Source organism: Rhyacophila brunnea, unplaced genomic scaffold (assembly GCF_057557595.1).
Source record: "Rhyacophila brunnea isolate RB1 unplaced genomic scaffold, BYU_Rbru_1.0 scaffold_4, whole genome shotgun sequence".
Lineage (NCBI taxonomy): Eukaryota > Metazoa > Arthropoda > Insecta > Trichoptera > Rhyacophilidae > Rhyacophila > Rhyacophila brunnea.
In genome coordinates, this window is record NW_028233068.1 from 20,122,601 (window position 1) to 20,135,771 (window position 13,171).

The 13,171-nt window shown below is 33.4% G+C and overlaps 1 protein-coding gene across 3 annotated transcripts in view; it reads right to left on the reverse strand.

Moving 5' to 3' along the window:
- Nucleotides 1–3,603: 3,603 nt before the first annotated feature.
- The window catches only part of LOC147067061 (uncharacterized), a 36,210-nt gene continuing 26,642 nt past the window's right edge, over nt 3,604–13,171 (reverse strand). For all 3 annotated transcript variants that reach the window (XM_085954440.1, XM_085954442.1, XM_085954441.1), the window contains exons 17-21: nt 9,329–9,457; nt 8,463–8,538; nt 6,688–6,816; nt 5,906–6,066; nt 3,604–5,031 (exon numbers count right to left, since the gene is read on the reverse strand). In XM_085954440.1, coding sequence (XP_085810566.1) covers nt 4,951–5,031; nt 5,906–6,066; nt 6,688–6,816; nt 8,463–8,538; nt 9,329–9,457 — 576 coding nt within the window. In that variant the 3' untranslated portion in view covers nt 3,604–4,950. The remainder of the gene's footprint in view (nt 5,032–5,905; nt 6,067–6,687; nt 6,817–8,462; nt 8,539–9,328; nt 9,458–13,171) is intronic.

Consider the following 13,171-nt stretch of genomic DNA (forward strand, 5'->3'; position numbering starts at 1 on the left):
TTGCAGTGGGTTCCTTCTGTACATATTAACCCATCGCACCCTATTGGCGCCGGTGTTACAGGATGCAGGATATGATGAAAATCAAAAAAAAATAATCATATTTTGATTTTTTTTAAAGTTGAAATTACTTAAGGGGACGTTCTACAGAATTGGCCTTGAGAATTGAAAATATGATTTTTTAACATGTGGTCCATAATATCTGGTCTACTAGTTAATATAAAAAGGTCATGTCAAAGTTGTTTGTGTCAATAAATTTGCTCTATGACTCGATCCGACTCATATTTCATCAGGGCTGTCGAAGACATAAATCATAAATATTTATAATTTTAAATTTTTATTTATAATATATTATATTATTTAGGTTTTGTGCATCTAATGGCGGGTCCACACTGGCAACAAGTTAAGTTGCTGGCAACCTCGTTAGATTTTACGATAATTATGATGATTATCGTAAAATTTCTTAAGCAATTATGGTAAGTATCATAAAATTTAATGTGGTTGCCAGTGTGGAAATCCACTGTGGTTCACGTAGTGGCATGGACCTGGGGTTAACTAATTCAGGAAGTCAACACCCATGATAGAATTTTTTCCAGTTTTGGTTGCATTATATTCCAAAACTCTTCTGTAAAAATCGTTTCCGATTTTATAAATGGAAATTTCTCGGTGTACATAGTAAACAAACCTACGAATAAAAAAAGACAAGAAGGAACATACTGATTCATCGCAGTAAAATCTGGCAATCAAATTCGCCATTTTGAAAAGCGACGATTTTGCGTAAACAAATATCACGTGGTCTGTACGTGTGCGGCAAACTTCGAATGTGTTAGTAATTTTGTGTATTTTATGTTTGTGTATCACGCATTGTCGGCCATATTTGCCGGCCTTTCTGATTGCCGTAATTTGTACACATCTTCCTTCCTGTCTTTTTTTATTCGTAGAAACAAACAGTATTTTTTATTAGTTACTAGCTGAAGTACCCGGCTTCGCACAGGGTCGCTTCGTGGTTATATTTATCTTAGATATTTGAAAAATAATAAGAGGTAATTATTTTTTTAATATTAAAATATCTGTGTAATACAATATGGCAATATGAAAATAATTCTAATAGGAGTAAAGGTCAAACATAAGAACACTAAATTAAAATCGAATCCAAAATATGAAAACGTTATTAATGTTATTAATATGTAGTAAAAAAAAAATCAAAATTGGATGGAACAAACAAACAACAAACTTTGTATGTTATATAATAATAATTTAGAAACCTTCGTAGGTGTGCGCACACAACTGACAAAAGTTTCATTGCAATTGGATGAATGGTATAAGAACGAATACGAATAGAAGAAGATAGAATAGAAGAAAAAGAAGAAGAAAATAGTTGTATCAATTCAGAAACCTTTGCGGGCGTGAACACAACACTTAATCAAATTTTCATTGCAATCGGATGAATGGTATAGGAACGCATACGAATAGAAGAAGATGGTTGTACTAATTTAGAACTCTTCGCGGGCGTGCTAACAACAACTGGTCAAAATTTCATCGCAATCGGATGAATGGTATAAGAACGCATACAAATAGAAGAAGATAGAATAGAAGAAAAAGAAAATAGTTGTAACAATTCAGAAACTTTTGCGGCGTGAGCACAACACTTCACAGTGATCAAAATTTCATTGCAATCGGATGAATGGTATAGGAACGCATACGAATAGAAGATAGAATAGAAGAAGAAGATGGTTATACTAATTCAGAAACCTTCGCGGGTGTTGGCACAATTACTGACGAAAATTTTATTGCAATCAGATGAATGGAATAGAAACGCATACGAATAGAAGAAGAAGAAGAAGAAGATAGTTATACTTATTCAAAAACCATTGCGGGTGTTACCACAACAACTGACGAATGTTTCATCGCAATCGGATGAATGGTATAGGGACCATACGAATAAAAGAAGATAGAATGAAGAAGAAGAAGAAGAAGATGGTTGTACTAATTCATAAATCTTTGCGGGTGTGCATACAACCACTTACCAAAATTTCATTGGAATCGGATGAATGGTATAGGAACCATACGAATAAAAGAAAATATAATGAAGAAGAAGAAGAAGATGATGATTTTTCTAATTCAGAAACCTTCATGGGTGTGCATGCAACCACTTACCAAAATTTCATTGCAATCGGATGAATGGTATAGGAACGCATACGGGACAGACACACAGACAGACAGACAGACATTCATTTTTATATATTAGTATAGCCTATACTCTTCCCGCAAGTGCAAGCAATAAGTTTACAAAGTTTTATCGCAATCGGATGAACGGTATGGCTGCGCATTAAATACGAACAAACAAACACACAAACACACAAATATTAATTTTTATATATTAGAAGATATGAAGTTGGCCTTGAATCTGTAATAAAATAATACACAATTAAAAGATTTTGAAATAGAAAAAAACACATTTCCAAGCTTTCAGCCATGCTCACTCATGAATGTCATTCGTAAGTATATACATATTTTGATGTTATCTTGCAAAGTGCGAATGTAATGTTTTCAAATAATTGATATGGATTAATTATACCATCATACTATTTTCTCGAAATCATAAACATACTATAATAGTATTTGAGTATCAACCTATGTTCAATTTGAATTGGGTTATAATAATAATATACCCGTATATATATCAATAGTATGTTTGCTACAAAATCCACCCAAGTTATCAGTACGTACTTGCACAGGTTTGATTAAAAACTACGATGAAATTAACATTTTAAAAATATTAATTCATGATGATTAGTGATTTTTGCGAAAAGATCGATTTAAATTAACTTACTTACGACGCCGAGGTCCTTTTTATACTAAATTATATTTGAATGTCGAGCTCTTCAGCCCCCCCTTAATAATATATGTAGCTATCTATCATTTTATGATGTTAGTTATATACAGTCCAATATATTTTTTTAGAAATATTTGATTTATAAATTTTTTTTTAATTTAAATTTGTCAAAATAATGATCAGTTTGCTAGGTATGAGGTGTTTGAGACAGTAAAAAACATAAAATGCCGCTCCATCTTCTAAATATCTTGAAGAGTATTATATTTAGCTCCAGTTTTAGTATATCTTCCTTTTATTATTTACTTCTATCATGGACTTTTTATCTGTCATTTTGTATAAAAAAAGGCTAAAAAACCCAAAAAACTATATTTGACATGTTTTTTTCATTCCACTTATACACAAAGTTTACTTAAAATGTAAATACTTAATAGAAAAATTCAAAACCTATAAATATTTTAAAGATTTATTTGAATTGAATGAATAATACATGAGTTATATCAATTTTAGTAATCAGTGTGCCTTTTTAAGTGATCCTGAAAAATTAATTCTATCTGGAATGGGTTAATTGTAATGCTTTTGTAGATCCTACGGTAAAGTTTTCAACTGTTTAAAACACACCTATTCATCATGAACCACGTTGAAATTCATCTCATTGAATTATATGTCACACTTCCCCGACTCATCTTACCCTCATATTTCTTTACCTAGTCGAGATGAAATGAATGGTAACTTTAAGAAAAGAATGCAAATCTTATTCATATATTTTATTATGTATTTACTACTTAAAAATTACTTTATTATGCATACATTTTTGGCCAAATTTACATTAATAATTTATAAAATTCATCTACAGTATAATTAATACAGGCACTAATCACAAAATATTTCATGAGTTCCAACTTTTCTCTAGGTATTTATTTACAAAATTAATAATCAGAATATTATATAATTCACACTTATATACTGATAATTTCGACAATAATAATTATTGTCATGCAAAAATACTATTGACTTTTAACCAGGGTTGTGGAGTGGGGTCATTAAAAAATATGAATCTGTGGGTCTATTATAAAAGGCAGCTATCGATGGTAGTTTATCATTAGGCTGTTTAGACAGCTAACTTATTGTAACAATTATAATACAATACATAAATATGATAAACTACCGTCGATAGCCGCCTTGTGTATACAATAGACACACTGACTCGGATTTCATAAGAAAGTATACCTACCACCAGTGGCGAAAGGTGGAGGTAGGCTGTTAAGATTCGCTATAAATAGTGCACAATAAACTTTTTTAGTCATATGTATTTGTTTTTATTGAACTAAGACTACAATTTACAGATGGTGTTAGTTAGTTTTTAAAAATCAATTAAACCCTGCCTAAACGAAACCATAATAGTTTTGGTCTAATTTGGGCAATATGACAAAATTGTGCAAACATTTTCATTCATAGTTATTTTTTTTCGTTGGATTAAAAATACATATTACACATATAGTTGGTTAATTTTTTTAATTCATTAAGACCTGGCTAAACCAAATAAATAAAAAAATATTATTCTATTTATAAAATATTCAAAGTTATGTATGATTTAATTGCATATTTTTATATATTTTATGGATAGACATGTATTTTTTGACTATTATCTATTATGGCTTGGTTTCTCAGGGTTTAATTGAATTTAAAAAACTGACCAACACTATCTGTAAATTGTAGTCTTATTTCAATGAAAACAAATATGTATGTCTGAAAAAGTTTAATGTGCACTGCTTATGGCGGATCTTAACAGCCTACCTCCACCCTTCGCCACTGCCTACCACACATAAATTAACATTATGAAATAATTACTTAATGAATGCATTTACAAAACGCAGTCAGAATCAAACCTAAAATACCTTAAATTATGACTGCCCCTCCCCTACCCTGGTTTAACAAAAAATAAAATCAATAAGCAACGTTTTAGTTTTGTTGGCAAAGTGTGTATGTACCAAAAATTATCATGCTATTGAGGCTTTTATTCACACAGTGAATTAAAAGCAAATTGGAAATCTTAACAGAGTGATGTATATCAGTACCCTCCCATAGATTTCCTTACAACTAAAATGTGGGCTGTTCATTTAATCTAGAGCTACCCATCCTTTTCCTCCATTTGGCATCCGTATTTGTACCAATCGTAAGGTACCCTCTGATTCAATTACCTGAAAAAGAAGAAAAGAACATTTATTACACTGGTACAAGCACAGGGCCGGATTAAACGTACGGCTAGAGGGGCCACATCAGTGATGCCAACCGTACTATAATTTTAATTCTGCGAAAAATTTAAAATACTATAATTTTACGCCAAATATACCAAAATACCATAATTTTAAAGGGTTCAAGACGAAAAATGTTCCTGTACTTATTTTTCAGAAATATTGTAATTTTTATGCCTCTGTCCTATTATCAGCATAGAAAAAGATGGCAACACTGGGCTACATAGCCAAGGGCCACGCGGAAAATAAATTCAACTGTAAGGCACCAATTTAGAATATAATTCTATGATCTACGATCTACTTATAAGGCGGTGTGTGTGAACTTCTGGAACCTAGAAGATGGGAACCCAATTCAAAGTACATATCGAATCATTTGAATCGTTTTTTTCTCACTAATTGGTGAGATAAAACGTCATTTTCCACATCGTTACAATTTAAAAAATATGCATTAATATCGGCTAAATTCAATTAAGTTCACTTGCTCTAATGTAAATAATCTGAAATCTGAAAAATAATAGCTTTTTAATAAGGTGACAAATGATTACGTTATATCAAAATTTAACAATTTTTCAAATTACATATCAGTAAGTTATTTTTTGAGTGCATCAATATGCATGTACATACCAGCCTTGTGAACTCCAATATGCTTGGCTTGCGAATAAAAAGGGTAATTTACCGATAGGTACAATAATTAGAAAATCATATAACCAACTGGTTGGTATCTTATAAAACATGAATTTTACAGACAGCCTTGTAATATTGTGCTAATACTGCTAATGGATAATAATAATCATCATAATAATAATATGAACTTAGTTACCTGATGTGCATCTCCGTCGATGACCTGAATCCTCTGCTGTGAAAGGAAATCTCCATCGGATGCGATAATGGTGCCCTCTGCCTCTTCATTGTCACCGCCCTCCAGGAACTTTTCACTATCTTCGCCTGCACTGTCTGAGTTACTCTTTGTCATCAACCCACCTGCACATCATTTCATAAGAAAGATATTAACTTGTAGAATGGTAAGTATAACAACTTCTTTGTGTGTAAACAATAGAAATTAAATCACCCGTATTCACAGGGATGCAAGTTTTCCAGTTGATGAAACACAGAATTTCAAGGTGTTCAAAAATTTACCATGTAAATATTATATTGTAATCAAATGGCCCAGGTATATACCCTGAAGAATTGTAGTTACACACATAATCAAGATTTTACTCCATTACAATTACTTATGTGCAAAAGGAAGATACAAAGTCTAAAATCACAACTTTGCAGAGGAATCGAAAGAAGATTGAGTTTTGGACAACTTTGTATGGGAATTTGTATATTTTTGTGAGAGTATTTAATACATAGTTCAGAGACATCGATTTGACTTGCTTTTACGCATACATGCATGATTATTTTGGTATATTTAACTCTTTTAGTAAATATCTCTTTTCCTTTCGCACACAAATTTAATTATCACACAAAATATAGAAATGGAAAGATCACTATAATAAGCAGATTCGTGTCATTTGCAATCTCCTCCTGCATTCTCAGGATGCGGTGATGCTAGCAAAACTGATAATTTATGCCGGACATAAAAATTTGTTGAATTACCTTGTATGATAATGTGATTGGTCATCTGAGAAGTGACAAACATCTTTCCGCCGTTTGCCTCATTGTCTTCATCCATTTCATCGTCCATCTCACCGCCAAACACGTCGGCTTCCCTCACGAATTCAACATCTGAAGTCACATCGGTAGAATATAAACAATAAGTTAAACGGTAAATTATGTAAAATAGGCAGTGGAATTTAAGGTTAACTAAAATTACAACAAACCGGTATAGAGAGTAATATATTAATTTTCCTCCTTTCTTTTTCAGCATGGCGATAATGTCATTGAGTGAAAGGGAAGAAGATAAAATAATATATTATATTGAATTTTAGTTTCAGAATATGTGCGCAATATGTTGGACCAAGCATCACGAACGTTGGCACCCTCTGATGCATGTAGGAACACCGACATGGCATCGAAGTACGGGCAACATGTGCCGGCCATGAGTAACAGGCCACAATGTGTATGTCGCTGTCGCTGATGGTGACCGCGAACAGTGCACCAGCACGAACCAATTTGAAGAGGAGCCATTTGATATAACTCCATTGAGTGCAAAATAAATACATTTGGTATGATAATACCACAAACGGTTTGACTATGAATAATATTGTGTTGCATGTTTACAAATTTGTTCTGTGCACACAATCACATTATTAAGCACCTCTCTTTTGAAATGAGATAATATATCGTCGGTCCCTATTAAAAAAGTCGGATCTGCAAAATGCTATTTTTCAGTACGAGCAATCAAAGATGTTTCATCAAATATCCTTTGTGACCTATTGCTTGCCATAATGAATAAAAATACGGGTTATAGAAACTTTTCTAAACGTTTATAAAAACATCCGTCTGTCCGGTGAACATAGCAGCAACTGTCAGATCCGACGCATCCTGCTCACCCACGCCCAGCCAACAATGTCGGTTGGTAAGAACCGACATTGTTATTCGGACACTCTCGGTAGATCCGTCATTTTTAACTTGAATATCTCGAAATTTTTCAAACAAACAAAAAAAACTGTGATTGTGGTATAAATGTTTAAAGTGTTTAAATAACTTTTACGAAATAATCCGAAAATGACAAAATTTCAGATCCGACTTTTTTAATAGGGACCGACGATATGATAGTTTTCTTATTATTTCCAAAGTTGAAGTGCCACAGAACAAGAAAGTGAATTACTTACATTCAGCTGATTTATTTTTAGTTAAAAATCTTATAAACGATATAAAAATCTTCAAAGGAAACAACCATTCGATGTTGTTTGGGTGCACCAAGGCCTGAACAAAAACGAACCATAAGTGCGAGTGAGAAAGCATTCGTGGAGTAAGATAGAATTTCTACATCTAAATTAAATAATATTTTTTGTACACGTCGCTTGTAAATATTGATTTGGATGACTAGTCACATAAAAACTGCGAGCACGCATTGCTGAAATTGACTGTTTTTGTGTTAAATATAAAGTTAGTGGTAAGTATTTTTAGTTAATTTATTAGAAAATATGGTTAACTATGTTGTGTTTAAATTTGGTAGCCGTACTGAGAAGTAACATGATACGTTTCATAGTTTAAAATAATAAAATTGTGGTTCTACTGTGCGTTATAAACAAGAAACAAGGCTTCATTTTGCCGAGCAATACTCACTCCCTTTATATTATTATTACTCTGAGGTACATACTGATTTTTTTAAAATAATAATATTTGCAAGGAATGAGTATTTTATAATATAGAATTTATGTATTGCATTCAATAAAAAAAAAATTTATCAATTATGAAATACATACCTTCGTGAGATTGTTGAGAAGTTCCGAGTTCAGAAATATCTTGCACTATACTTTCACAGTTTGCTTCTTCCTTTATCTGAAATTCAATATCAATTTATTAAAATGAAATATACAACCGCTACTTACCCGTATTAAACTCCTACGAATAAGGATGAGATATTATAACATACAACTTAAATCAGTGACCAGCAAGCGGTGCCCCGAGGGCCACTTAATATTAGAAACTTAGAAAAAATAAATGAATGAGTATTTTCCAATTTTTAACTCACTGGCACTTGCTATGCCTTGCTTGTAATGGAAAATGTAATAGACGTTATAAGACATTACGACAGTAAACACAAAAAGAAAATCGAAAATCAAAGATTTAATCTTATCGATGAAACAGGACCAGTTTTTTTAACCGGATGGCTGCCAATGGTGTCTTAAGATGCAAACTTTTCCGTGAACGGAACGCCGCTCATACAAAAATGACGTCTTTGGACGTCCCGCTTTAAACGGGATTTTAGATAAACGTTTAACGTAAATCAATTATTTTAAACATACAAATATGTTGAACACACAACGACATATATTGGGAATATCGTCACACACTCAGAATTGAAACAGAATTCATTTTTACCACTTGAAACGTAAATTGATTTTATTTTTGCAATAAAATTCGCGGCGTGCAAGGTATACTTACACCTACCGGAAGTAAAGAGGTTAACATGATGAAATTTCACTATTTATAAATAAAAAAAAACATTTTTTTGTCCCTTGCGGTGTTGATAAAATGACATATTCGTTCTTTTGCCGAAAGAGATTATTAGATTCTGCCTGCTGTGAGACCTCGCTATTCAATGAAATAAAGTAAAAACTAGACTTACATTTCTGATGATAACCTCTTGGCCGTCCTCCAAAATAAAAGTGCCACCAATGGAAGAGTATTTAGAGGGATCACAATTTTCCGCACCCAACCGTGGCTGGTTAACAACTATTGTATCACTCAAGTGTCCCTGGAAATTCAATCGGAATTAATTCAACTATTTTATATATTATTTATTACAAATTAAGTCTGTAAATATTTATGTAGAAATTTGCACTTCTCCAAGTATAGAAACATATTATTTGAGGGCAGTAGCGAAGGACGGAGGTGGAGGTAGGCTGTGGAGTTCCGACATAAATACAGTAAAACCTCATTAATGTGAAATCCACGGGACCGAAAATCGAAAAAGAATTCGAATTATAAATTATGAAATGTATGGGGGAAAAATATTAAAATTTTGAAATTTTTTTTTTGATTTTTATTAATATCGTTTACGATCGTAGATGTGCCTACCAAATTTCCGGTTCCATGTGTGTTAATAGGTCATAAAATGTCAGGATTATTTTTATTATCTTCTTAAAATAAGTAATTTAAGTAGTGCATACTAAAGTTTGTCAGTCATACTTATTTGTTTTCATTAAACTAATAATACAAATTGCATATGATGTTGGTTAATTTTTAAAATTCAATTAAACCCTGCCCCCGCATCTTTTTTTACGATCTGACCATTACTAAGTATGCTTGCCGGCAGGTGACCAAGTAGAGAGTTAAACCACTATCACCTCTCTACGCATCCAACCACTTTACCGACCACCCGCAATTATTGACGAAAGACACATCGATTTCACCCAACAAAGTGTCAATGATAAGAGTAACAATAACTTCCCTGCCTACCTTTAAAAAAATTAAAGTGACAGTTTATGAGTTCATCTAATTATTTATAAGTGTTAAAAATAAACCCTGTACAGGTCTAAAATTAAGTCTGTGTACTTCTTCATTAACATTTAAAGAGGCTTCGAACTTAGGCATGATTCTGCGCAGTACAGTTAACCTTTTCTATGCCTCACGATATTACTATGGCAGTATGACAGGCCGCAGATTTTTAACAACACGTTGAATGTAGAGAGAAGCTCTTACTACAATCGCTGTAATACCAATAATATGTGGCTTAGTATTTCATAATTATTCAAACAGATATCACTGTGTGTTTATTAGATTATGCAAATCAATCGACAGTGGCTAGTAATTTGAGCTTAACCCGGCCGGCGCCGATGTCACACACCTTGTACAAATCGGCCAAATTCGCAATGCGCATGTGTATAAATCGATGTCACCGCGTCCATATTTATCATACGGGACTGATTTTTTCACGTAAATTTGGCCTGATTTGTCCTTCTCCTGCCACCTATGACATATTTTAAAAGCATTGGTTCTAAATATAAAATAATCACCAAAGTTTCGAACCAATTCGTACGGCCAAGTTTTGCCGGTCGACAGAAATCAGTTTGAACTGCGCGCCGCGACTGCGCAGTATACGACAGACTTTCAACCGAGCGGGCCATTGCGCGGGATTGTATTTATCGCATACAAGTTGAATATTTACCGCAATCGTTGATAAATACTTTTTTTGCTGTCTGGTGTACTTATCACATTAAAACTGGCATGATTAACTATTGAACGTATGATTTTATTTTACCGCGATTTTTAAAATACTTTTTGTACTGTCTACCGTGTCCCATTTTAGTGAATGTGAAAATTAATACTGATATCAATAACTATTGTGTGTGAGTTTAATGGTTTCTGTGATTTGGCGTTCCCTAATACTGTAGTTAAACATTTTAAAAACATTTCATAGTTTTATAGTGCGTAAATATGGAGGAAGAAAATGTGCGTACTAATGAGGAATTGGACTCAGATTATGATATGTCGGAAGAGGAATTGGAACAGCATGAGACTGATCATGACGTCGACGATACGGACTCTGACGAGCCAATTGAATTTTTGCGGTCGTGGAGAACTGGCCCGTATATTCCAATAGTTCACGAATTCAATGATTGTCGATCTGGCGTGACATCGAACGACTTGAACGAATCCTCTCCCGAATGTCTTTTCTTTGAACATTTTTTGAATAAAAATATAATGTCGGAAATAGTGAACCAAACGAATACATTTTTTAACCATTCGTACAGTGCGGGAGACCTTGGACCGAAATCGCGATCACACAATTGGACAGACACGTCAGTGCCGGAGTTGTATACATTTTTTGCCGTATCAATGCTGATGACTCGAAATAAGCACACGTCGATAGAGGAACATTGGAGTACCGATCCTTACCTGCATGCAGACATTTTTGGGAAAATAATGGCTAGAAATCGATACCAACTTATTTTACAAATGCTTCATTTTTCTGATCCTAGTGTGACCGCCTCAAATGATAGACTAGCTAAAATTAGATTACTGTTAGAACACACAAGAACAATTTTTAGGGAAACGATGATACCGTATCAGAATCTTTGCATAGATGAGAGCATAATCGTGTTTAAGGGTAGATTAATTTTTAAACAATTCATTCCTTCCAAAAGACATCGATTTGGAATAAAAATGTTTGTGATGTGTGACGTAATGACAGGATATATTATTGACTTTATAATTTATTGTGGGGAAGGGACTGACATACAAGACAATGAAAATCTCGGTATTTCCGGTGCGGTAGTGACAACGCTAATGAAAGACTACATCGGGAAAGGTCACACCTTATGGTGTGATAACTGGTATTCGAGTCCGGCGCTTTTTAAATACCTTCACTCTCACAAAACGAATGCTTGCGGTACAGTGAGAAAAAATCGTAAAGATATGCCAGAGTTCAGCAAACTGAAAAAGGGAGATACCGAGTCTAAGTACAATAGTCCACTTTTGGCTCTGAAATGGCACGATAGGAGGGATGTTCACATGCTATCCACCCTCCACGATGCATCATTTGGACCAACGGGAAAAGTGAACTATAGAACTGGCGAAAACATCGAAAAACCAAAATGTGTTATAGATTATAACAAAAATATGGGTACGGTAGATAAGTCCGACATGATGCTTAGCAACTTGTCGTGTATGAGAAAGTCGATCAAGTGGTATAAAAAGGTCGCATTCCACATGATCGACTTATATTTATTAAATGCTTTTTATTTATATAAATTTATTAAATGTGACAAAAAAACATTGGGCGATTTTCAACTCTGTGTAATAAAACAATTAGTGAACAAATATTGTGTGAGAATTTCAAATGCACCCCTGCCCAAGCCGACAGCGTCAACTAGCGATAATCCCGTACGATTATTGCCCAAAAGTGCAACGGGACATTTGCCAGAATACATTTTACCGACACAAAATACCGATAAGCCTAGAAGGAGATGTTTCGTATGCGGGAATTCTAAAAAAAATCCGAAAAAAACAAAACTCTCTCGCTATATGTGCCCAACGTGTGATGTTGCGTTATGTCTGTCACCTTGCTTTAAAATATATCACACGTCAAAAGAATTTTAAAATAGGTTTATTATTGTATTTGTTTTTTTTTTAATATCTGAGTTCGTGTTAATTTATCAATAATATTCAATAAGTTAAGTGTTTGTGTAGTTTAAATATATTAAAAGGGTCCCCTTTATATTTGTTTACGACTCAACCCGAAGACATTAATATGTGATTTATCGATATGCACTTGAAAATTAGTAACACTTCAATTCGTGGGAACGTAATGCACAAGTGTCGAAATAGTACACACCGCGCAGAGCTCTAACTATTGGCTACAAAATGGCGTCTTACGGTGAGTTCTTTCAAATTTGGATAGCATTCGTTTGTTCGAGTGTTTCTGATATTATAACTGATTTATTACGGTTTTTTAGTGTGTCGAAAT